The sequence below is a fragment of the Lathyrus oleraceus genome, chromosome 7 (genome assembly GCF_024323335.1).
Source record: "Lathyrus oleraceus cultivar Zhongwan6 chromosome 7, CAAS_Psat_ZW6_1.0, whole genome shotgun sequence".
In the NCBI taxonomy this organism is placed as follows: domain Eukaryota; kingdom Viridiplantae; phylum Streptophyta; class Magnoliopsida; order Fabales; family Fabaceae; genus Lathyrus; species Lathyrus oleraceus.
In genome coordinates, this window is record NC_066585.1 from 22,026,434 (window position 1) to 22,050,467 (window position 24,034).

At 35.2% G+C, this 24,034-nt stretch overlaps 1 protein-coding gene across 3 annotated transcripts in view; it reads left to right on the top strand.

The window, feature by feature from the left end:
* The first annotated feature begins 6,550 nt into the window (after nucleotides 1–6,550).
* LOC127105809 (DENN domain and WD repeat-containing protein SCD1) overlaps nucleotides 6,551–24,034 on the top strand; it is a 102,063-nt gene continuing 84,579 nt past the window's right edge. For 2 of the 3 annotated variants that reach the window (XM_051043013.1, XM_051043014.1), the window contains exons 1-21: nucleotides 6,555–7,050; nucleotides 7,213–7,306; nucleotides 8,520–8,721; nucleotides 9,066–9,207; nucleotides 9,293–9,393; nucleotides 9,912–9,975; nucleotides 10,372–10,485; nucleotides 11,181–11,401; nucleotides 11,687–11,741; nucleotides 11,827–11,910; nucleotides 12,522–12,717; nucleotides 12,811–12,940; nucleotides 13,548–13,590; nucleotides 13,674–13,718; nucleotides 13,853–13,928; nucleotides 14,066–14,139; nucleotides 14,231–14,281; nucleotides 15,262–15,419; nucleotides 15,524–15,571; nucleotides 21,903–21,960; nucleotides 22,074–22,157. In XM_051043013.1, coding sequence (XP_050898970.1) covers nucleotides 6,877–7,050; nucleotides 7,213–7,306; nucleotides 8,520–8,721; nucleotides 9,066–9,207; nucleotides 9,293–9,393; nucleotides 9,912–9,975; nucleotides 10,372–10,485; nucleotides 11,181–11,401; nucleotides 11,687–11,741; nucleotides 11,827–11,910; nucleotides 12,522–12,717; nucleotides 12,811–12,940; nucleotides 13,548–13,590; nucleotides 13,674–13,718; nucleotides 13,853–13,928; nucleotides 14,066–14,139; nucleotides 14,231–14,281; nucleotides 15,262–15,419; nucleotides 15,524–15,571; nucleotides 21,903–21,960; nucleotides 22,074–22,157 — 2,214 coding nt within the window. In that variant the 5' untranslated portion in view covers nucleotides 6,555–6,876. Of the gene's footprint in view, nucleotides 7,051–7,212; nucleotides 7,307–8,519; nucleotides 8,722–9,065; nucleotides 9,208–9,292; nucleotides 9,394–9,911; nucleotides 9,976–10,371; nucleotides 10,486–11,180; nucleotides 11,402–11,686; nucleotides 11,742–11,826; nucleotides 11,911–12,521; nucleotides 12,718–12,810; nucleotides 12,941–13,547; nucleotides 13,591–13,673; nucleotides 13,719–13,852; nucleotides 13,929–14,065; nucleotides 14,140–14,230; nucleotides 14,282–15,261; nucleotides 15,420–15,523; nucleotides 15,572–21,902; nucleotides 21,961–22,073; nucleotides 22,158–24,034 lie in introns of all 3 variants that reach the window. The other variant, XR_007795134.1, reaches the window with a different exon arrangement.

Consider the following 24,034-nt stretch of genomic DNA (forward strand, 5'->3'; position numbering starts at 1 on the left):
CTTGACACTTAGAATTTTTTTTGACTTGTTTGATTTTCCCAACTTCCACCTTAAAATACACCATGATCCAAGATTCAAATGAAAAAGTTCCCAACATAAAAGTTGTTCCTCTTTATCTAACCTTTCCAAAAAGTCCAATTTCATCCATTTTGGACAAGATTTGAATAGGTTGTGCATGGCTTGAACATTGGATCATCATTTGGCAAGATTGAACTTGAAACTTCCATACACATTTGCCTTGCAGTCCAACATGATCTCAGCATTGTTTGTACTCAATTATGGATCAGAAGAAGTGATTTCATGGACCTATACACGCCCATGCACCAATGCATTACACATTGCTATTTTTGGAATTCCATTTCAAGTGTGCAAATATCAAACCATTTGGCTATAAATAGAGGCTCTATGCATTAGAATTGAGGATCTTGCGCGCCAGCTTTGAATCCATACCTTCAAACCCTCCCATTTCAAAGGATAACCTTGATAATTTCCATTGGAAATTGAGTTTGAATCTCACTGTTTTGAGATTCGAAACTCCAAGAGTCCTGAGCTTTTCATCCATTCAATTTTACTCCTTCAAGTGTCCTGAACAAGATCAAGAGCAAGCAAGAGCAAGATCAATTGAGCACAGACCTGCATTGAAGGTATTTTCTAGAAATTTTCATCTCTTCAATTCTCACTCAATTTTCCATAATTCTCTTGGATCCTTGGTTGTCTGAAGTCCTACCAATGTAGGCAATAAGATTGAGTTACTTTGAGGTCAAATTGAAGCAACTCAGATCGTTCACCTCAAATTCCAACTCCTTTTATCTCTCAATATACTTGGAGTTAGGATAAATTGAGGCCAGATTCGAGCTCAGTGGCATTTTTGCTTTAAATTTATGTCCTTATTTTTAATTTTGGTGATGATTATGAGTGAACCAGTCCGGTGAAGCTCATCGGAGAAGGAGACCGAAGCTTTGGCTTCGGTGATGTGTTATCACTCATCAGAACCACATGATCCATTTGAAATGTTTTAATCACGCGAGTTGAAACTGATTACCATTTGTGTTGCACGCTGACTCAAGACCATGGTGGAATGCGCGCTAGCAGCCACTTGATCTGCCACCTCAATTAATGAGGGAGATCAAGTGGTCCACGTTTTTCTCTATTTTTTGAATTTTCCTTTTATTTGGTTTGTTTTCATTAATTCATATTAATTTTAATATTGATCCAAAAAATACGAGAGTTTCACCAATTTTTTAAAAATAAATTCCTCTTTCATTTTCTGAATTAAAATCATTTTTTGGATCATTAATTAATATTTTTCATGATTTAATTAATTTTTTTGAATATTTTTAATTGTTTAAAAATACTTTTAAGTTTCTAAAAATTATGAATTTTTTCTCCAAGGTCCTTTGACTTTGTTTGACCTATGATAAATCTCATAGTCATTTATTTGGTATTTTGATAAGGATTTAGGATTTTGACAAACCATAATTTAATTTAATACATTATTTAATTGATTTTTATTGTTTAAATGTAAAATAAATTGTGTTGAGCTTCTAATCTTGACTTGTTGAGTTGACTTGTGTTGTTGGGCCTTGGTCAAGGTTGATTTAACTTTGTTGGGTTAAAATCATTGGATTTAGGGGATTGATGAAATATACATTTCATCTTCCAAAATGAATGAATGATTTTAATTTGATAAAAGTCCTCCTTTGACCAATTTGTGTTGATTCCATTCCCCCTCCCTTTTCATCTCAATCTCCTTCTCTATTCATTCATGTCATGGACCTATGATATCTCTATATCCTAAGGCTAGTTGATTGCAAAATCAACATAAGTGTGGATGAGATTAGGTCCACCTCTTTTGCATATTCTTTTTGTGTGTGGTATGTTTTAGGAGCATAGTCCATTATACTACGTCTCTAACATGCATTAACACCAAAATTTCTATTGCCTGGCCTCAAATAGTCGTGACTTCTACATAAGTCCAATTACAATTGCTTAACATAACGCTAAATTTGTGACACAAAAGACATAACATTCTAGTAAGTGAGATTGTAAGTCTCCCTTCTTTCATGGTATTGTGTGGAAACTTGACCCTTTTTCCTTCCTTTGGAAAATGTCTTGGTTCAAGGATCCATGCTTGTGAATAATGGGTTGAGTGTTCTCTAAAGCATGACTTAAACAAAACAAAAGCAAAAGCAATACTAACTTCTAATTAACTAACAACTAACATTTAATTTCAAGCCATTTACTTTTACGCACTTTAAGTTTGAGCCTTTATTCATTTGCCATTATGCATACCATTTAACTTATTTACTTTAATATCATTTTCACTTTGCTCGTTTGAGCCATATCTTGTGATTATATTGTGTTTGTATATACTTATTTGTGTTTGTGGTCTTTTGACCTTAATGTACATAATAACAACAAAAACCCTAAAAGACATTTTGTGTGGACTGTTCGTTTGCTCTGATACATTGGACTTAGAATTAGGTAACATTCCCTATGCAAAAAGGACTTGGACAATGCCAACTTTCATGAAACCAAGTGCCTGTGAAGTGAACTTTCATCTGATGCAAGTATCGTGATCCCATTTGAATTCATCTACAACCTGATCTTTTGGAGCTGTTACTTTGAACCTGTGTCTAATGCTTATCTTTGAAGTCATCTGATACATAGCAAATTATGAAGAAGATCATGAAGTTGCTAAGCTTGGATGTAACTATCTTTATTTGATATTGCTTGATTCTAAAGTCCAATGGAAATTTGGGTTTCTATTTGTCTATTGGATTACAGTCCATTGGTAAGATCTTTTCAACTCTTAACTTTTAAATTTGTGCTTAGGATTAGTCTCTTCATCTCCTCCCCCATTTCTTTAATTTCAAATCTCTCTCTCCTTTTAAAATCTTCTTCGATTGTGTTTGTTTTCTAAACTTAGACCATTTTGCAAATTAGAAACTTTTTCCTTATGCCATTGCAATTTTTAAAGCTTTTTTCTTAATCAAACTTGTAAATGAATTTAATCATACTTGACTTAAAATTTCAAAAGCCAAAAAGAACTAACACTCATTCAAACCATTTTTAGGCCTCTTGTTCCTTTGTTAAACTTAAATTTTTGTTAAAAGCAATGCACTCATTTTGAAATTGTTACCACGAACTACGAGATTTTGATCCCTCATTTTATGTTGGTACGTAGGCACAAGTCCGAAGGTCTTGTCAAACACAAAAATATAATTAATGAATTACTTTCTCATCTCTCCACTCTATTTATTGCAAACATCTTTTGTACAAAAATACATATGCATACAAAAAAGGGCTCCCTAGGAGTATCTAGGACACTTTGGATGCTAACACCTTCCCTATGTGTAACCAACCCCCTTACCTGTAATCTCTGGCATTTTATTAGTTTTGATTTGAAAACTTCTTATCTTTAGGTTTTGTTCGTACTTTTTCCCCTTTCCCTTGAAAATAATAAAAGCGCGGTGGCGATTCTGGTTTAATTGACGTCTAGCTTATCCATAACTTGATGGTCATGAATTTACCGCTACATGAGTCAATGCAAATATTTATTTATGTTAGGTATGTACCTGATCTTAACAGAAATTTATTTCTTTTTGTGAATTCGACAATAAAGAATATGTTTTCAAAGGAGATCAAAATATCATAAGGGTAATGAAGGGGTCGAAGAAAGTCTTTAGAGGCGTGAAGAAACGAGGCTTGTACATCATTGAGGTTGAGGCTGTAATCAATTCAGTAGATGTGACATCCATAAAACCTATATTAAAGACTGAGCTATGGCCTAAGAGACTTGACCATGTCAGTGAAAGAGGCCTAGTCGAATTGTTGAAACAAAATATGTTGTGTGGTGACAAGGTCGAAAAACTAGAGTTATATGAACCTTGTGTATTTGGTAAATCCAGTAGAATGAAGTTTAACAAAGGTAAACAAATAACACATGGATCCCTTGATTACATTCATGTTGGTCTTTTGGAGTGTTACCGATACAAACTTCATTCATATCCATCATATTTTTACACTTTCTTCCATCTACCGTAACTCTATGATAAATCTATTAAAATGATTTTTTCCCTGGATCCAAATTGTAGTACTCCCTCTTAGCTAACCAACACACCAAATCCCACCTTAAAACATGACACGAGTCAAAAGTTATGACTAAAACCGTACAAAGGATTTTTAAAAAATGATGGTGTTTGGAAGGACTAAACAGTACGAACCCAACACATCCCCAACCCCAATCTTCATCCTATAAACATCACTCACAATATTTTCAAAGATTTTCATCATCAACCGTGTGTATATATCAATAATTCATTCACCAAATACCACACTCATCATCACTTTATAATTTCTCATAATTTGTTCATCATTTTCATATCCCTAAAACCCTTATTTCATGATCATTACAGAAAATTTGGCAAGCATCATCACATCAAATTCATACAACAATCAAAGATTTATATATAACAATTATAATCTAATCATCTCATCATACAAACATTGCAAATCATCAAGAATTTCAATCAAAAACATGGTAAAGAGTAAACCTAAGAGAGAGGAACCCTTCACTACCCTCTCATGGATATACACCCTTATAAGAATGGTTTTTCACGCCTTTATCTTAGATTGTTAAGCTCCAATTTTTGACAATGGTGATTTTCTTGATCCTCCTAACTTTTTCTCTCCTTTTCTTAACTCTTTTTTCCTAAGTTTTTACGTATTATGTAACTTCCCATCTTCTCACTTTCAATTCCGTTATAACAACCAATTTTCTATTTTATTTTAAATTTAATATTATTATTTTATTAAATTTAAACTAAATATTTATTTTAATAAATCCAAATCAAGTATTTATTTTAATATATCGTTGCAACAGTAATTAAGATAAATATTTAAATATTAACTATTAATATAATTTATATAAATTATCCTAATTAAATAATAGTAACAACCACTACTTCTCTCACCCCCATATCTCTATATTTTTGCTCACACACCCCTAACACCTTAAATTCTAATTTTTAAGATTGGTGTACCACACTCAAGGGTTTCCCATTACACAATATAACATCACAACACACGCAAATTGCACAATTATATTAAGAAAACAAATAATAAAATTTTGGGACGTTACATTATTGAGTAAGTGAATAGCAAAACAGTTTTAACCAATTCTTCTTTTTCTTCTTCCCTCTTCTCTCTCTTTCATAAATCTAATAGGGTTTCTTGTGTTTGTTCAAAAAACCCAATCTTTATCTCATAACTTTGTTCTACTTTTGGCGACATCGTTTTACAACAGAAGTCAAGAACACAGTCCTAAACTATTCTTTATGAATCATATCCTATGAATCCATACCTGAATTCAAGATGTTAAATAAAGCAGAAGCATACCTGAGTTTGTCATTGGAATCATTAAATGTTTGTGGGTATTTGATCTTTCGATTGTAGAGTGCCTTAGAGTTTTTTGATTATCTTATAATGAGGACGAATAGAGAAAACCAGATAAACCATATTGATCGTTCGTATACAAATGAGAATCATAACCCAAATAAGTAACTCACTTAGGGTTACTATTCAGTTTTTAATATTCTAATCCGACCCCTCATCAAGTTATGATATTGACTTATGATATCCATACACATAAGCTTTCATGACATATATGTCATTAACCATAAACTTAATATCAATTAGTCCACTTTAATTTTGCCTAATAAAATAATAACCTTTAACACATGTAATATTATATTTGTGACCCAAAATTTTAACAATATTTAGTTAAAATAATAAAAATAATATAGAAGAAAAAATGACAAAGTCAAAGTTATAATTTCAAAAACTATTTTAAATAGCATTAGAAAAAAAACATAAATTAGTAAAGAAAACCTATAAGATTGGGTTAAAAACTAATAATCAAATAAGATTTTTTTAATTAATGTGAGGTTAAAAGGTAAACGTGAGATTGCCGATCTCGTTAACAAGATTCTATTTCTATTTTAAAATATTAATTCCAATGTGAGGATAGAGGCGAGACATAAATATACCCAAACTCGTTTGAAATGAGATTGAAGTTCAATTGTTCATCTCTGTTGAAGAATATAGATTTATTTAGGAGTCAGGTTTTGATACGAAAAAGATAAAAATTGTCTCTACCCCATTCCAATGTCAATTCTAAAATCGACACGCCTTTTCTTAGTGACACTATTAACACAACACGTTATCCTAAAACAAAAATTACTCAATCCTATTATATTTTGAGTGAGTCAAAGTCTTGACGATCAATATAAATTTGAGAAAGTTTCGTTTCACTCATATTCATTCATATCTGTATTTATGAAACTGTGGTGATTTCGACCGACAATCTAATTATTCTTTTTGTGTCGAACATATAATAATAAATTAATAAAGTTAAATATAAAATATGTAACAAATAATTTTAAAAAAGAACATTTATTTTTCTCACATAGTAATAATGTGATTTTTTCTATTGATAAAAAAATGTGATTTATTTTTCGTACAATACTAACATTTTTTGTAACAATTCCTTTTACACATGCATAAAGTTTTTATTCCACGTTTTTTCTTCCCCTTTCCTTATTTCCCAGTCAATCTCTCATCGGAAAGAAATCTCAATCACCTGAGTCACATTTCGGAGCAAAAAGCTTAACCACCTCAACTTCCTAATTCCACAAAATCAAGTTAAAAAAACGTCCAAATTCAAATTCAAATTCACATTCACATTCACATTCAAATTCATAATTCGCAGATACAGAAAGAGAACCAGATCTTGGAGCTTCCTCTTCTTTCCCGGTTCCAGAGTGGGGAAAGGGGAGAAGAGATCGCAACTCCTCCATTCACCGTCGTCGGAAAATGGCTCGAATCTTCGAGTACTTCGTCGTGTGCGGAATCGGTCCAGAGATTCGATCTATTGACGGAACCAAAGGCTACCATGGCCCTGGTTGGATGTATCTTCCTTCTCTTCTCGATCAGTATCCACCTTCTACTCACACTCTCTACCCTCCTCCACCTCCTCAGCTTCCAACAGTAAGTAATTCATCAACAAATAACAGAATCTCTTCCCTTGCTTTCGCATTTTCTACACTGAATTTGTGATTTTGAAGTATTCCAGTTTATGTGTGGAAAACGTTCCTGAGTTGGCTTCTATTTTCAAGATGATATAATAATGTAAGTGATTGTTGATTTCAGTGTGTTTTACCGGCTGGTGTTGAGTTCTATTCTTCAGGATTTGATGCCAATGATCATTCTACATTTCCGCGGAGTTATCCGATTGTTTTAACCGGTATGCATTTGTGTTAGCATTTAGTATTATTCATTCATGTAAGTTGTTACTTGCCGTGCTTTTGATTTTGGTGTAATTATCTTAGGAAGTTAGACATTGTTTATTAAAGTTGTCTGCATAGATGGTTTAAGTAACTTAGGACTATTTGGATAAACAACTTAATTAAGCACTTATTATATAAGCTATTTCTATAACAAGAGATAAAATAAAGTCAAACTGTGTTCATATAAGCTGCTATTAGGTGTTTTCATATAAGCTATTGGTCCATTCTTATACTGAGAACTGTGGTATTAGTTGACATGTTCTCTTCGGGATGTATTAATCAGGTCATTTACTCGGGAGATTTCACAATCTATACATACTGCTGTAAACAGCCATGAAGTGTGTTGTTAATGATGTGAATTTTACTGGAGGAAAAGTAGTAAAATACAGCTAATGAAAGGATAAGTGAATTTCTAGTAGTGAGTGATAGTGATAGAAACCCAATAACTGAATTACCACGAAACAACAATTTTATTAAAAAAATAGGATAGAATAGGAGAGAATATCTCCTCAAGGGTTTCCCCTTCACAACAGAGAATACTCTTTTCACGATTTCAAATTCAACATTCAAAGATGCTTTGTACCCTCTGTGTTCTCTTATTTATACACATGCTCTATATAACAACCTCAAATAACTAACTAACTAACTAATTTCTATAACAACTCTTAATTACTTTAACTACTCTAATATGTATCACTCTAACACATAGTCTGTTGGTGTTATTGCTTCTTTGGAATAAAGTAATCTTGTTCTTCCAATCTGCATATTAGGAAACTCCCTTAAAAGAAGCCACGGGCTTAACGCTAGGGAGAAGCTGTGAAAATAGTTTTATTCCGGGGAAAGGAGAGGTTCTTAAAATAGAAGCATTGTGTTTTTAAAAAGTAAACTAAGAAACTGTTCCAAAGTGAATGAATACATATCTAATGAGGTTGTAATAAAACAAATATCTTGAGAGTAATGTTGGACCTTAAAACTGCGAAATACTTTAATGTTTCACCCTTATAGTTGCATTTTCCTTTTGTAATGACACCTCCATGTTCTTACCATGTTTTTAAAACATTATTGAGACATAATTTGATCTTTCAATAAACTTGATTTGGTTGCTTGTATAATTTATATCTTCTGGTGTGGGTATTCTGAATATTATATTGACTTAAAAGTTTAATACAGAGGGTGATGGTTCAAAAATCTATGTTAGTTGCATTTCTTTCCGCGATCCAGTTTGTGAAGATATTTTGGAGGCCTACAGGATACAGGGAAATTCCTATGCTGACAAATGCATCTGTCTAGTTTCACGCTCGCCAAGTTTCAGTGTGCTAAGGAGTGCCCTAGAGGAACTGTTTGTTTTATGTTTCTCCCCAACTGGAAGTAGGTAAGTGTATGTGTTCCATGATGGTAAAAACTTAACCCACTTTCTTATGGATCCAGCAGCTATTGAGATTGTGACAACCTTTGTGTATGTTTTACACAACAGAAACCAAAACCTTTTTGTATGTTCCATTCAGTAGCTTATAAAGTAAGACTCATTTCAACTCATTAGAATATCAACACATAACTCAATTTATTCAGTTTTCCCTTTTGAAATCAACATATAGCTGAATTTAGTTTTGTTTATGCTTTACGAATGCGACTAAACGCGCTTCCTTAGATTAATCGTAAAATCCATTACATTGTGTTTCCTTGCATTTAATGTTCCCAGCTCTATAACTATTTCAGCAAGCCACTATGGGATATTATATCACATATGGTGTCCAATGTACCTTTGCCTACTCCTGGAAAGGAGCGAGTTCTGTTTGCTATTGAGAATTGTCTGCTTTCTGTAGAGGCTCCGCCAAACTGTGGACTTCCCCATGTCGATGTATGGTCTCCTAGGACCCTTTTTGGGATTTATTAGCTGCTTGCTTCTGCTTCATTAATTAACAACTGTCCTAAATTCTGTGCAGATATCATTCCAGCCTCTGGTACAGTGTTTAGATGTTGACAACTTAATAAGACTTTTTACGGCAGTGCTGCTTGAGAGGAGGATTTTACTTCGGGCTAACAAGTACCTTTCTTACTTATGACAATTAGTATTGAAATAGATAGATTCAAGTTACATTTGGGTTACATTGGTATCCCCAATGCCAATGATCTGGTTTCTTGACTTCCATATACACCATCATAAATATCATTGTATTGCACATGTTTCACCTGTATTTTCTCTATGCTTCATACTGATGATATGGGAGAGTTTGTGCTCCCATTATACTTATGTAGTCTAGATCATCTTATGTTATACACTACTCAATTATTTTTGTTATTTAACCACTTATATGGTAGTTACTTTACATAAAAGTGTCTGATACATTGAGATTTGAAGTACTTATTCTATCAATATTTCTTGCATGATTAGTTTTGGGGTCAATTAGTGTGAACGATAAGCTTCCAGATGTAGTAAATATTACAGCTGATCATAATTCTCCCTCAATTTTATCTCAGTTGTTTGGTTATGGTAATTTGTCATTTAGACTATATTCAACTCAGTTGTAAAATGATTGTTTAGTCTGGATTTTCTTCTGGCAGGTATTCACTTCTAACTCTTGCATCAGAGGCCATTTGTCATCTAATCTACCCATTCCGATGGCAGGTATTCAATCCTTTACTTCTGTGCTCCAGTCTGGAGTTCCAGTTCCCTCATGTTTTTATCGCATCACAGCACCACCTTTGATGTTATGACTAATTGCTCATGGGGTCTTGTTTCTAAAATTCCAGTGGGCGGACTTACATTTGTGTTATTAACAGCCCCAACCATTTTTTCTTTTAATCACTATATCTAATGTTTAAGCAAGCCTCCTCAAATAGATAAAATATCTTTCCCCCTACCCTCCCAGTAATTTTTGACTGTATATTTAGCAGTCCCACTTGAAATTTTCTTGTTCCACCTCTGTATGCATCACATTTTTGTCATGCTATTTTCCTACAATGCTGGCATCTCTTGTTGACTTGCTTTCTAATGTTTGCTTTTTTATTTCTCTCTCTCAAGCATGTATACATTCCGTTGCTGTTTTACAGTGGAGTAGATTATATTGATGCTCCTACACCATATATGATGGGACTCCATTCAGGTGTTGATATGACTGGTCTAACAATGGACGGTGTAAGTCAGTACTTCTCATGTTCCTCTCCACCATCGCCACACTTATTCTAAAATATCCAGTTTCTTACCAAGTAATTCACCTTGATATTGTTGAATACAAGTTGGCTGTAAATTCTTTTATTCTTCATTTAATCAAGTTAACTTATCACTGCGCATGATTTGCTATTTGCAATGGAGACACTGATACTTATGAGAAAAGTAACTGCTATTGATTCCTCAGTGTGTTACAACTTTATAATACTTTGTATTTTATTCTCAAAAGTTTAATTTGACATTTTTTATTAACAAAATTGAGTCAGGGACTAGTGCCTTTCTACACTCTGTAGCATGTATGTCCATGATGAGCCCTGACTTTAGACAAAAATTATCTTTAGGTGATTTCAAACAGCAGTGTCAGAGACAAATTGTTATGGAAAAATCTTGATAAACTAAACTACATGATTGACAATAACATATGATGATTTATGTTGCTTAAATATCAATTTATTGTTGTCATGTTTACAAATTTAAAAATGCAAAATAGGGGAATGCTATTTTTTTAATACTGTTACTCTATTTGTGTTAAGTTCTCTGTAGTTGATTTTGTGCTTAAGAATACCGTTTCTATATGTCATCAATGGTTAGACAAATTCTGTTTGTTTCAAATGATGGTTGGTGGTTTTGCCATGATAAAAAAGTCTTTTAACCTCTTGTAGGTCGTTGTTGTGGACCTTGAGTATAATCGTATCACTACATCCGAGGAAATTCCACCTATTCCTGAGCCAGAACTCAGCTTTTTGCGTGGTGAGATTATGAAGTTATTACATCCCAATGTAATTGGAATTGATGAAATGAAGGCTGGAATATATAGTATATCTGAGCATTTTCCTAAACTCAGGGCTAAGCAATGGGGAGAAGATCATAACCTTCAGCTAAGGTGATGTTTGGGTGTTAGCTTATTCACTACTCTCCATGCTTTATTATTTTCATTTCGAGAGCCTCTTAAGTAATTTTATTGCACTATAAAACTGTGATGTATACCATTTGAAACTTCTGCTATTATTGTTTAAGTTCAATAGGTCAGTAATGCTTCTATGTCTGTAGATGAAAAAGATTTGTCTTATTATTATTATACAGAAAAAAGTTTAAAAATTGGAGGTGTCGAGATTAGACACTCCTTAAATTGTGTCTAGTCTGATGTATTGTATTGTATTTTTTGCAGGATGATATTCCTAAAGTTCTTTGCAATATTTTTAACAGGGTATCGCAATTTTCTGGTATGAATATTTTCTGTTTCAATGGTTTGGTTTTCCATCTTCCATTGAACACCTTGTTATAAACTTACCATTTTTTTGGCTTCAGGAAAATAGTGCTACTCAAGTTTTCAACACCCAAGCTTTTTTGAAGAAGCGGTCTCGATCTACCAACCAACCGTCGGAGCCCATGGTAATTAGGTCATAACAAGGACTATGTTCTCCAATTAGCAATGATGTCAAATACCAATGTCTCAAATGATCCTTATCATGATTATATTTATTTGCTGTTCTGGTGGTCTCATAGAAGTAATAGTGAAGATTCGTCATTGTATTCTCTTTGCTTGATTTATGAATGAAATGCTAATTGTATTTGTTGAGATCTCACGACGACAAGAGCTATGGGCAAATGGGTCATTATCCCCCAAGCAAACTTTTGGGGCTGAGTTTGGCCTAAAGCTCAAATTCTAAGGTGATACTGGAACTATTCTAGATCCGTTATTGTGTCACCCATATTTGTCCACACTCTAGATGTTAAATCCTAGGCATGAGGGGGTGTTATTATTGGCCACCCTCATTTGTCCACACTCCCGATATACTGTCCTAAACATGACATGGTGCGTTGAGATCTCACATCGATTAGAGATATGGGCAAAGTAGTCCTTATAAGGTTTGATCAATTCTCTGCACTTGATCTAGCTTTTGGAGTCAAGTTTGGCCTAAACCCCAAATTCTAAGAGTATTCTTGGTTTCATTGTAATTTTTTTTCTGCCTTTATACTAATTTCAAATTTGATATTTGCAGATAGCTCAATTCCTTGACTCCCATGGTTTCTTGGATTATTTGGAGAGAGGGGTTGGTTTCGATGAAAACAACAATACTATTCTTGATAAGCTACAAGATGCAATTGGAAGGGGTCAAAACCCTATGTCAGTTTTTCCTTCATCCTCGGTAGAGCCTGAGATTTTAACAGTATCAGATTCTGCTGTTGGAATATCAGGTGAAACAAATTATTTATCTTCAATTTTTCTAGCTGAATGAAATTGTGAATATAAACTAAACTGGATTTAGTTATCACTTCTCTTGTCTTCAGAGTCTGGTGCCAAATATACTTATAATAGATTTCCATCAAACCTCAGAACGGAAGAGCAAGAAGAAAAGAGGAAGCAGATTCTTGCAACCATTAGTAATGCCTTTGAGTACTCAGGAAGGCATACTCCAAGGTAATGCAAGCAATGCCAGAAAGGGTTTGATATATCTTTTTTTATTATAGAAAATTACACTCTTCTCTCCCCTAAGAGAGGCTCAGATTGCACTTCCTTTTCTTATTTTTAAACCTACCCTCCCATCCCCTGGGAAGTAAAGTTCATAATGCAAACAAATTTTTGAAAGCCTTCTGTTTATAAGCATAGATAAATCTTAAAAGCTTTTGAATAAAGTTCATGATATCATGCCTTGTATTAATTATCTAGTGTTCTGTGACAAGAAGAGGACTTTGTATTAAGAATCAAGGGAAGAGAAATGAGGAATTGGTAGAAACAATCATAGGAACTAAACAATTTTATTGACTAGGAATACAGAAAAATCTTTTCTCCAAGAGTTTCTTTCACCTTATGACTGAGCCATGGCTCTGTTTAGTCAATGCTAATAATCTTAATGTTCCCTCTACCCTTGCATCCTTCTATTTATTATGTAACAAATTCCCTCTAACTACCTAGCCAAGCAATTTTACTGTCTCTAACTGATATCCCCATCTTTTCTGTCCTTCTCACCTTGGAATTTATTTGTATTTTCTCTCTCTATCTTATGGTTTTTTCCTGTGTTGAGCAGTAAGGATCCTTTAGCAGATAATCTCAGTCCACTCGAGAGAGCTGTAAGTTAACATCCCCAGGATAATGATACTTGTGCGCCAATTGGTGCAAATGGCCCCTAACATTATTAACTTTGTGGTTTCAGGCTGAAAGAGAACTTATGGTGCTGGACATTAAGGTTAAGCTACAGGTAGCTTCACTTATGCCTTAAATTAAATACGTTCCCTCTGTGTGTGTTTTTGTGAGCACAATTGCAAAAATGTATCTTTTTTCATTTAATTTCTTCCTCTCTTTTAATAGTATGTTTTTATTTTTGTCACACAGGGGTTATGGCTGCGGCTTCTTAAACTGGGATCCACAGATGATCCTCTCTCATCTTTTGAATATGGAACAATACTTGGTATTTTGTTATAGCAGATCTCATCTTTCTTGCCAATATTTGAGGAGCAAATATTTCTTGTTTGTTACCAGAAAAATTATTCTACATTAGGTGTCTGAAAAAATGACCCAAATATGATTATGTGGTCGGTTTTGCAGCTTTGATTGAATCTGATGCCGAAGGAATTGGTGGAAGTGGATTTGTAGAATGTATAAGGGAGCATATGCATTCGGTTAGTAGCTTTAATCAGATAACACTGATAATTATTTATTTATTATTTCTTTTTCTGGGGTAAGAAAGCTTATGCTGGAACTTTCTATCAGGGTTGGCACTGTCAGCTCACCGAGGAACAGTTTATTGCAGTGAAAGAGTTGGTAAGCAATGCTTAGCCTTTTTTTATGTTAAGCTTTTTAATGCTCCATATGTGTTGCAAAGAATAAATAAGTAAGAATTATCAAATCTGTGAATGACATTAATTTATTGTGATAATAACAATCTTGATAAGATGCAGCCAAGCAAAACTTGAGGTCAACTTATAAACTTAGGAGCTTCATCTCCCTTGATTATTAATATCCATATCAAATCTGTTTCCTGACTTCCCCTTCCTCACAATAAAATATCCAAACCACTAGGGTGGGATTATTATCCAATATTGATATTAGACTACCTTTCTAGTGCCTCTACCAATCACGAGATTGGTTTTTATATTTGGCTTTTGAAAACTGGTGTGCCAACAGTATCTCAAATTTCTCGCCGGGATTCATTATTGAAGTCTATAAATGATTTCTTTCAAGTACAACTTGGTCCAGCTTTCAGAATACAAAATATTTGGCTTAAATGCACGTTGTATCCCTTTACTATTGTAGGAGATGCAATATAATTCCCCTGGTTTTGGTTACAGAAATGTTGTCTTTCAAATCTTCAATTTGATATTATTCAAGTCCAATCAGTACTACTTGTACTCAAGGAAATGATAAGACATAAACATTTCTTTGACGTGGTTTCAAAATGAGGCTATGCTAATAAAAGTGATTCCTCATATGCCACTTGTCCACACTGCAGATAGATAGCCCTATTCTGAGTGTGAGATTATGTGTTGAGAATTTAGATCCATGTTATTCCACTTGTATTAGTCCATGCTTAAGATGTGTAGTTCTAAAATTAAAGATATGTTTTAGATAGTTCATGTAGTTGTATGGCTTAGAAAGTTCTCACCTTTCAAGTTAGTTTTGTGGTGTTGAGTTAGGCTTAAAATCCAAATTCTTAGAGTAACTCCTCCTTCTAATTGAGTTAATAATTTTTTCCTCACATATTTTGTTAACCTGTCTCCTTTCAATTTTTCATTTTTTTGCAGCTCAAAACAGCTATTAATCGTGCAATATCACGGAATGACTGGTTGACCATTAGAGATGCTCTTGAAGTTTCTTCCGATATGTATAAGAAAGACAATAATAATGTGCCAGACTATGTCCAACGTCATCTTATTTCTCTATCTATTTGGGAGGATCTACGGTATGCCTTGCATGTAACTATCTCTACATCGTTTTATCATCAGGAGTTTATTTTGAGCTGGTCATAAAGGAGTGTTTAACGGAGTTCATGCACTTCCCTTGCAGGTTTTGGGAAGGATATTTTGACTATTTAATGGAGCAATCTTCAAACAAGTAAGGATTAACTTTTTGCATACATTTAAATTTATTTATTTATTTGTATAATGTTTTTCTTCATAAAAAGTTTCCACATTGTTTACCTTCTACTGGTATATTTTCTATCCTCTATTAGAAATCTATGAGAGAGATTTTAGTTCCCTCATAACTGTTTTCTCTTTCATCAAAGTTAGTTACAAATAGTTTGTTACAAGCTGAATTTATAGACTACACTTGATGACCTGCAGTAGTAGGTGAAGCTATATAAAACTGACAATGTCAGTTTTGAGATACACTACTAGCTTAACTCTAGTTTACATTCAATACCCCCACAAACTCAAGGGGAGTTTGCTACCCTGAGTTTGTGCCTTAACTCGAGAAACTTTGAGGAAGCCAAGGGCTTGGTGAGGGTGTCAACAAGCTGTGCCGAACCTGGAACATGTTGCACAGAGATGCGTTTGGCCATAACTTTTTCTCTAACAAAAAAAAGATCAATCTCCATGTGTTTGGTCTTAGAATGGAGAACAAGGTTGTGAGCCAGGAGCACTGCAGATTGATTATCACAGTATATATCTGGAAGAGTAGTGGTAATGCAAAGTTCTTTCAGAAGAGTCTGCACCCAAAGAAGATTTGCTGTTGCCTGAGCCTTACTTCTGTATTCAGCTTCAGTGCTGGACCTGGCTACCACTGTCTGTTTCTTAGACCACCAAGATATGACATTAGAACCAAAAAAAATAGCTGTACCTGAGGTGCTTCTTCTATCATCAAGGTCTGAGGCCCAATCTGCATCACAGTAAACTTGCAGAGTTGGAGAGACAGTTGGGGACAGAGGAGAAAGCAATAGGCCATGGTGGAGAGTGCCCTTAAGATATCTCAAAATCCTCTTGACAGCAACCCAATGAATTTCAAGTGGTTGTGCCATGAATTGACACATCTTATTTACAGCAAATTTAATATCAGGTCTAGTGATGGTCAGAGTTATTAATAGCGGAGCGGAGCGGCTGACCCCAAAAATGGGATAGCGGATAGCATGATAAGTTTTGTTGGCTTTTTAGAATTGACTATTTTTTAAACTAAATATAAAAATAATCTATACAAATAAATTATTTTGGATGAACATTAAAAAGAATATTAAATTAGCAACACAAAAGTTTTATAAAAGTTAAATTTATAAAATAAAAATATCTGATATCTGATATTATTATTTTCATTATTAAATGTTATTATATTTATTAAGTTTAATGTTATTATATTTATTAAGTTTTATTAACATATTATAAACTAAAGGGTTAATATGCTCTTTTTTTACATAAGGCCCATTTTCAGGCCCATTTTAGTTTTAGTAAAAAAAGCCTTTTTATTCTTAACCAATCCATTTGGTTACCCACTCAAGTAAAATCCTAACCACTGCCTTTCTTCTTCCTTTCGTCTCCACCGCTGTCTTTCTTCTCCCTTTCTTCTTCGCCGCATCTGCAAAACAACCGCATCTGCAAAACAACCGCATCTGCAAAACAACCGCATCTGCAAAATAACCAGAGAAACACAACCGGAGAGAAAAAAAAAGCAAAAGTGGATAAACGGCTCCGCCTGGGGTGCGGCCCACGACCCGCAACCCGCGTTTGCGGTGATCTCGGCCGCGTTTTCAAATGGCTCTCCGCCACCCTCTTCTCGTGCAGCTGGTGGCCGCTCCGGCGGGACCGCCCGGGATCGCGCTTTTCGCGACCAAGATTGATAACTCTGGTGATGGTGGCATATTGGACTGCCCTAACCACTGATCTCTGACCTGTACATGTAGGGATCAAAAAGAGCTGGAGAGCCTGTCTTGGTAAGCTTACATGTTGACTGCATAGGGGTGTTAACAGGGGCAACCTCTATCATATTGGTTCTTTGGAGTAGATCTCTTTGATACTTGGACTGAGTAAGTAAAATAGGTCTAGGAGTAGTGTGTTTGACTTCAATGCCAAGAAAATAATCAAGAGTACTAAGAAGTTTGAGGGAAAAGGCAATGTTGAGTTTGGTGATGATGTCTTGCATAAGAGAAGGAGAACTGCATGTGATGATAATGTCATCAACATAGACAAGGAGATAGATGGTGTGGCCTTGAGAGATTTGCTGGCCTGAAAATGCAGTTTCGATAAGGTATTCTGAAGTTTATCAAACCACTACCTAGGAGTCTGCTTGAGGCCATACAAGGCTTTGTTGAGTTTACACACAAGAGAAGAATCAGTTTGAACAAACCCTTGAGGTTTTCCATGAAAACTTCTTCATCAAGCAACCCATTCAAAAAGGCGTTGTTGACATCAAGTTGCTGAATTGACCATTTGTGGGTGATGCTTATGGTAAGAACAATTCTGATGGTAATATGCTTCACAACTGGAGAGAATGTTTCATTGAAGTCAAAACCATGCCTTTGATGGAAGCCTATTGACGCTAACCTGGCCTTAAACCTGTTAACAGTGCCATCAGGGTTTTATTTAATTCTAAAGACCTATTTGCAACCAATGGCATGTTTGTGAGGTGGTAAGGGCACAAGAGACCAAGTTTGATTCTTGATCAAAGCATCATACTCAACTTGCATGATAGCTTTCCACTTTGGATCAACAAGAGCTTGTTTGGAAGTTTTTGGTTCAACATGAGTAACGGTTTGGGTTGAAGTGTTGGTTGAGCAAATCCAGACTTAGCTCTGGTTTGCATATGGTGCAATTTGTTATGTTTGGAAGTAACAGGAATAGCTAATGGAGGTATGAATGTATGTGATTCTGTGGAAGAATTGGAAGAAGTGCGAGAAGGAGAGGAAGGCATGGGACTTGAACTGGAAGCAGAAGGAACACCATTAGATGAATTCGGAGAATTAGTTGCAGAAGAAACTCCAGAAAGAGAAGCTTCAGGATTTGTGGATAAAGAGACTGCAGAAGTGAAGTAGCAACATGACTGTTTTGTGAAGGAGGAGACAAGAGTGTAGAAGGACTTGAGGAAAGAAGAGGGGGGCCAAAACTAAGGGGTGATATAGAAATGCCCTTTGCAGATGAGGAAATTGAAGTGGGTTTGGAAAATATGTCAGGATAGGGGAACCTCCTTTCATTGAACAACACATCTTTGGAAATTTAAAGTCTGCCAGTGGGAGCTAGACATTTGCACCCCTTGTGTGAAGTGGAGTAGCCCAGGAAAAGACACTCTTGGGATCTGAAATCAAGTGTGTGAGTGTTATAGGGTCTGAGTAAAGGAAAGCAAGCACATCCAAAAACTTTAAGAAACTTGTAGTCAGGTGGTTGGTTGAAGAGTAAGGTGTAGGGAACTTGAAAATTGATGGATGAAGTGGGAAATCTATTGTGATGAGAAAGACTGCAGTGGAAAAGGCATAGTCCCAATAGGTCAAGGGTAAGGAGGCCTGACTAAGGAGGATGAGACCAAGATCCACAATATGCCTATGCTTCCTCTCAACTACCCCATTCTGATGATGAGTATGAGGGCATATAAGCCTATGAATAATACCAAGATCATTAAGAAATTTGGTAAAAGGTCTGAACTCCCCATCTCAATCAGAGAACCACTTTGATGGGAAGATCATGTTGAAGTTCCACCATTGTTTTGAACAACTTGAAAACATTAAGGGCTTCAGATTTGGTCTTTAGCAGATAAAGCCAAGTAAAATTTTTGTATAAGCATCAACAAATGACATGTAATAATGGTACCCTGATGCAGATGCCCTTGGAGAGGGCCCCCACATATCAGTATAGATCAACCGTAAGGGTTTTGTGTAAGAGGTGTGTGATGTGGAGGAAGGAAGCCTATGAGCTTAGCACAAAACAACTCATTGTATTTATTATGAAAAGGAACATTACAACTTTGTAAGACAAGTTTAAGAGTATGAACATGGGGATGACCCAACCTTAAGTGCCAAACATAGCGCAAATTAGTGTGTACACCAACAGAATTAGCACTAGGTACACAATTATTTGAAGAAGGTAAACAAGACAAACTAGATGATTGAGCAAACTTGGAAACATCCAGAGTAGGAAACACATAGAGTCCATCCAGTCCTACATGCCCTTCAAGTAGAACAACATCAGAAACCTGGGATTTGACGAGGCATTTATTAGAAAAAAAATGAAGTACACATTATTATCCTTTGAGAACCGACACTAAGTAAGTTTTTGGTGATTTTGGGCACAAGAAGTAAATTATTGAGAGTGAGTTGTGTGTGTGTTTGACAAAGTGTAGGGAAATTACTGACTCCGGCAGAGAGTATGTTCAAACCTTGATCATTGCCTACAAAGATTTGATCATGACCTTCAAATGGAGTAGGTTGCTGAATGTTTTTAGCATCATTTGTAACATGAAAAGATGCGTATGAATCAGGGAACCAGGAAGATGAAGTGGAGGATGGAGGTAGAGTGTTAGCAACAAAGGTGCTTGGTGGTTGGGAGATCATAGCTGGAGGCCTGGGGAATCGAGACCACACATTTGAAGGTCCTTGATTGGGAAAACTTGGTGCTCCATACCAAGGACTTTGGTTGAAGTAAGAACCACCATTAGAGGGTTGAAATTGAGAATTGAACCTATGCCAGGACGTTAGGGCAGAGTGACCAAACTTTGAGCAAACTTGGCATTGAATGCTGCTATTGCCAGATGTCCTGCCACCACGACCTCTGCCAAATCTGCCACCACGATTAGGCTTACCACCGGGAAAAGAGTTGTAATTTGGTTCCATATGAGGATGACTAGCCTGAGACATTGAAGAATCAGTACTAGGAACTTGAGATTCATCAACAGGGGAAGATGAAGGTGGCACATGTGTAAGGTTGAGAGAAACAAGATTTGGAAGAGGCTTCTTCTGGAACTAAGAAAGCCTGAGTTCATGTGCAAGGAGAAGAATCTCCACCTCATCAAGATCCATAAGTCCAAACTTGTTCTCAACAACTGAAACAACAGGTGCGTATTAAGCAATGAGTCCCTCAAGAATCACATCAATGTGATGAGATGGTGGAATAAGATCTCCAATTGAAGCCAAAGCATCTACAATCGTACAAATCTTGTGTAGATAATCCTGAACTGAAAGCGAATCTAATGTAATGGCGCGAAGTTCAACACGAAGATGACGAGCACGAGCTCGTGTTTGCTTTTGAAAATACGAGAACAAACGATCCCATAGCTGATGAGCATGGGAGCAACCAAGAACGCGTGAAAGAATTTCGTTGGATAACGTCGACTGAAGCCACGAAAGCAACATCTGGTCTTTCTGAATCTAGATGGAGTACACCAGATTTACTGTGCCATTGCGGCGAGCTTCGTCATCGAGAAATTTTGGTGGATCATGAGTGCATACCACGATATCTGTGAGATCGTGAACGTTGATGTACGGTTCCACTTGTTAGCGCCATAGATGAAAGTTCTTTTCATCTAGCTTGTGTGCGATCTTGAGAGAGAACTGAAGAAGACGCAATTCCTCGAATTGAGACGTAATCGCCGGCGTCGGAGATGTGGTGACGTGCACAGAGGAGGCCGCAGGTGAAGGCGTCGCCGGTGGAGATGTTTCCGCCATGGGTCGGCCTAGCTATCTGATACCATATTAGAATTCTATAAGAGATTTTAGTTTCCTCATAACTGTTTTCTCTTTCATCAAAGTTGGTTACAAATAGTTTGTTACAAGCTGAATTTATAGACTACACTTGTTGACCTGCAGTAGCAGGTGAAGCTATACAAAACTGACACTTGTCAGTTTTGAGATACAGTACTAGCTTAACTCAAGTTTACATTCAATACCCTCAATATGTTATCCACTTTTACCTAAAAAACCGAGTTGTATCTTTTTTGTATCTAATGTTGAGGGTAATGAGTGGTTAGATGCTATTTGGATAGAAAAATGTTTGTTGTATACGTTCTCCTATCCCGTCAGTATCTTAACCCTGCATTCCCCTTCCTCATCCTTCCAACCCCGGAAAAGAGGTTTTCATCCATGTAATTGTGCTTTTATGGTAATTTCAATACTGCTTATGAATGGATGGATGGATATGTTAATTAGTAGTTATGGCTTGATTGTATTAGAGTATAGTTTTACATGAGTGTTTACTATCGTAGTGCTTTTATTAGGTGATATATTCTAATAAATTTAACTTATACTTTAATAGATAGTATCATGTAAACATATTATATAGCGTAACATTAATCTTTGTATTTATTATTAATCTTTGTGTTTATTATGATTCAATATGTGTGTGCGCGCGCTCTTTATACTCTCTGAACAAGCATCCAAATATTTTAACTAAGCCGAGCAAAATTAGACATGCCTATAATTTTATAATCTTTATTGTTCTATAGACTATTGTTTATGGATTTGTTGTCTTGTCAGGTCAGCCAACTACGCATCTCTGGTGACTGCACAGCTTGTTGTGTTGGCTTCACACATGGTATTGTTTTGGCTGTTCATGTGCCCGGATTTCTATATCATCTCCTGTAATATAATTTAAGTCGAGTTGTATCATTTTGTGCTAAATACTGAGACTCGTTTGCCTTGATAAAGGCTGGGCTAGGACTTCCTGACTATGATGCTTGGTACATGATCGAAACAATTGCAGAGAGGAATAGTATTGGATCCAAACAATTTGTAAGTTAATTTTATTTCTTACTGCATAATGCATATATTTTTTGAAGTTTGAAATCTATGGTAAATGAAAGCATTTTGGTTTTTTAATGGAAAAATATAGAAACGGTGAGTTGTCTCTGGATTAATCATATTCATTAACATTGCAAGACACTAATTTTGAATCTGGTGAAGAGCTTTTGTGAGTATATAGAGAAATATCAGGCTTCATGAAAATTTCTTTTATCTCAGAAATGAAATTCATTTTTTAGCTCGCATTCTATTGAGACTTTTTGTAATTATAACTAGCATTTATTCCTTCTTTCCATCATTATTCTTTCGTCTTATTAAATTTTCATTACCATTGACAGTCTGGCTAATTCAGGGATCAAAATACTTTCTTTTTGTACATATCTTTATAATTCCTTGTAAATAGGCAGAAATTGTTTGGTCCTGCTCTATGGATTTTTTGACTGAGTAGGAAATTGGAAAACAAAGAATCAATGATCAGGAAAAGAAATCTCAAAGAACTCTTTATTTCTTCGGAGCAAGCTTTGCTGAGGGATAGAATCCCTTATCCAGCTGAGAATTATCACAAAAGAACTAAGACATCCCTCCATCTAACACTTACTTTCGTTTTCCATAGTTTAAAAGTCAGCCTCAGTGCTTGATTGGACAACTACATTTTGTTTCTTTCTTCTCTGTATGACAAAATTTGCACCCAAATACATGCAATGATCTAAATTCGAACTTCTGTCGGTCACTGAACCTGCAGCTGTATATGCTTCCACGGTCAAACTTCAACCCTTTCTAAATAATAGTTATCTCCTTAATGTGACTTTGCGATACTACCAGTGTCCTACCCTTGGGTCATACATGAATTAACTTGCAATACTTACAGTTTCTGCTAAATCTGATTTGTATGTTCGGGTATATCAACTTCCCTACTTGTTTCTAACTAAAATACTTACAGTTTCTGTTAAATTTAATTTGGTATGGTCGGGTACATCAAACTTGTTTCTACTTGAATTTTTTATTTATATATATATATATATATATATATATATATATATATATATATATATATATATATTATTATATAAAATATCCTAACTAATTCCACTAATTAAGAAAAAGATATATATATATATATTAATATATATATATTATATATATATGATATTATATAAATAAAGTATCCTAACTAATTCCACTAATTAAGAAAAAGATATGCTAGATAGATATAAGCCTCCTAACCAATCTCACTAATTAGGGGAAAGATATACAAAGAATAAAAACAGTAGTTACTAATAATAAAACAACATCATATCTCAACACTCCCCTCAAGGTGGTGCATATACATCATAAGCATCCATCTTGTTACATATGTAAATAATCCGATGTCTCCGAAGTGACTTTGTAAAGAGGTCAACAAGTTGATCCTTAGAATTAACATAAGAGGTTTTGATGGTCCTAGTGGTAATCTTCTCTCTAAGAAAGTGACAGTCGACTTTATATGCTTTATCATCTCATGAACACTCGATTGGAGGAGAGGTGCAAAGATGACTGGTTATCACATACAAGTTCCATAGGGTCGACTATACAAAAATGAAGTTCCGGTGGTAAATGCTTTAACCACAGGAGCTCACATGTGGCATGGACCGTGACTCGATACTCAGCTTCTGTACTTGATCGAGCAACAACGATTTTCTTTTTACTCTTCCATGAGATCAAATTAGTAAAAACACAATAGCTAGATATATAACGTCTATCACTTGCATCTCCCGCCCAATCAACATCTGAATATCCAATGATATCAGTGTTGCCTCTATCACAAAATGCAAGCCCTTTTCCAGGTGATCCTTTGATTTATTTACGGATTCGAATAACTGCATCCCAAT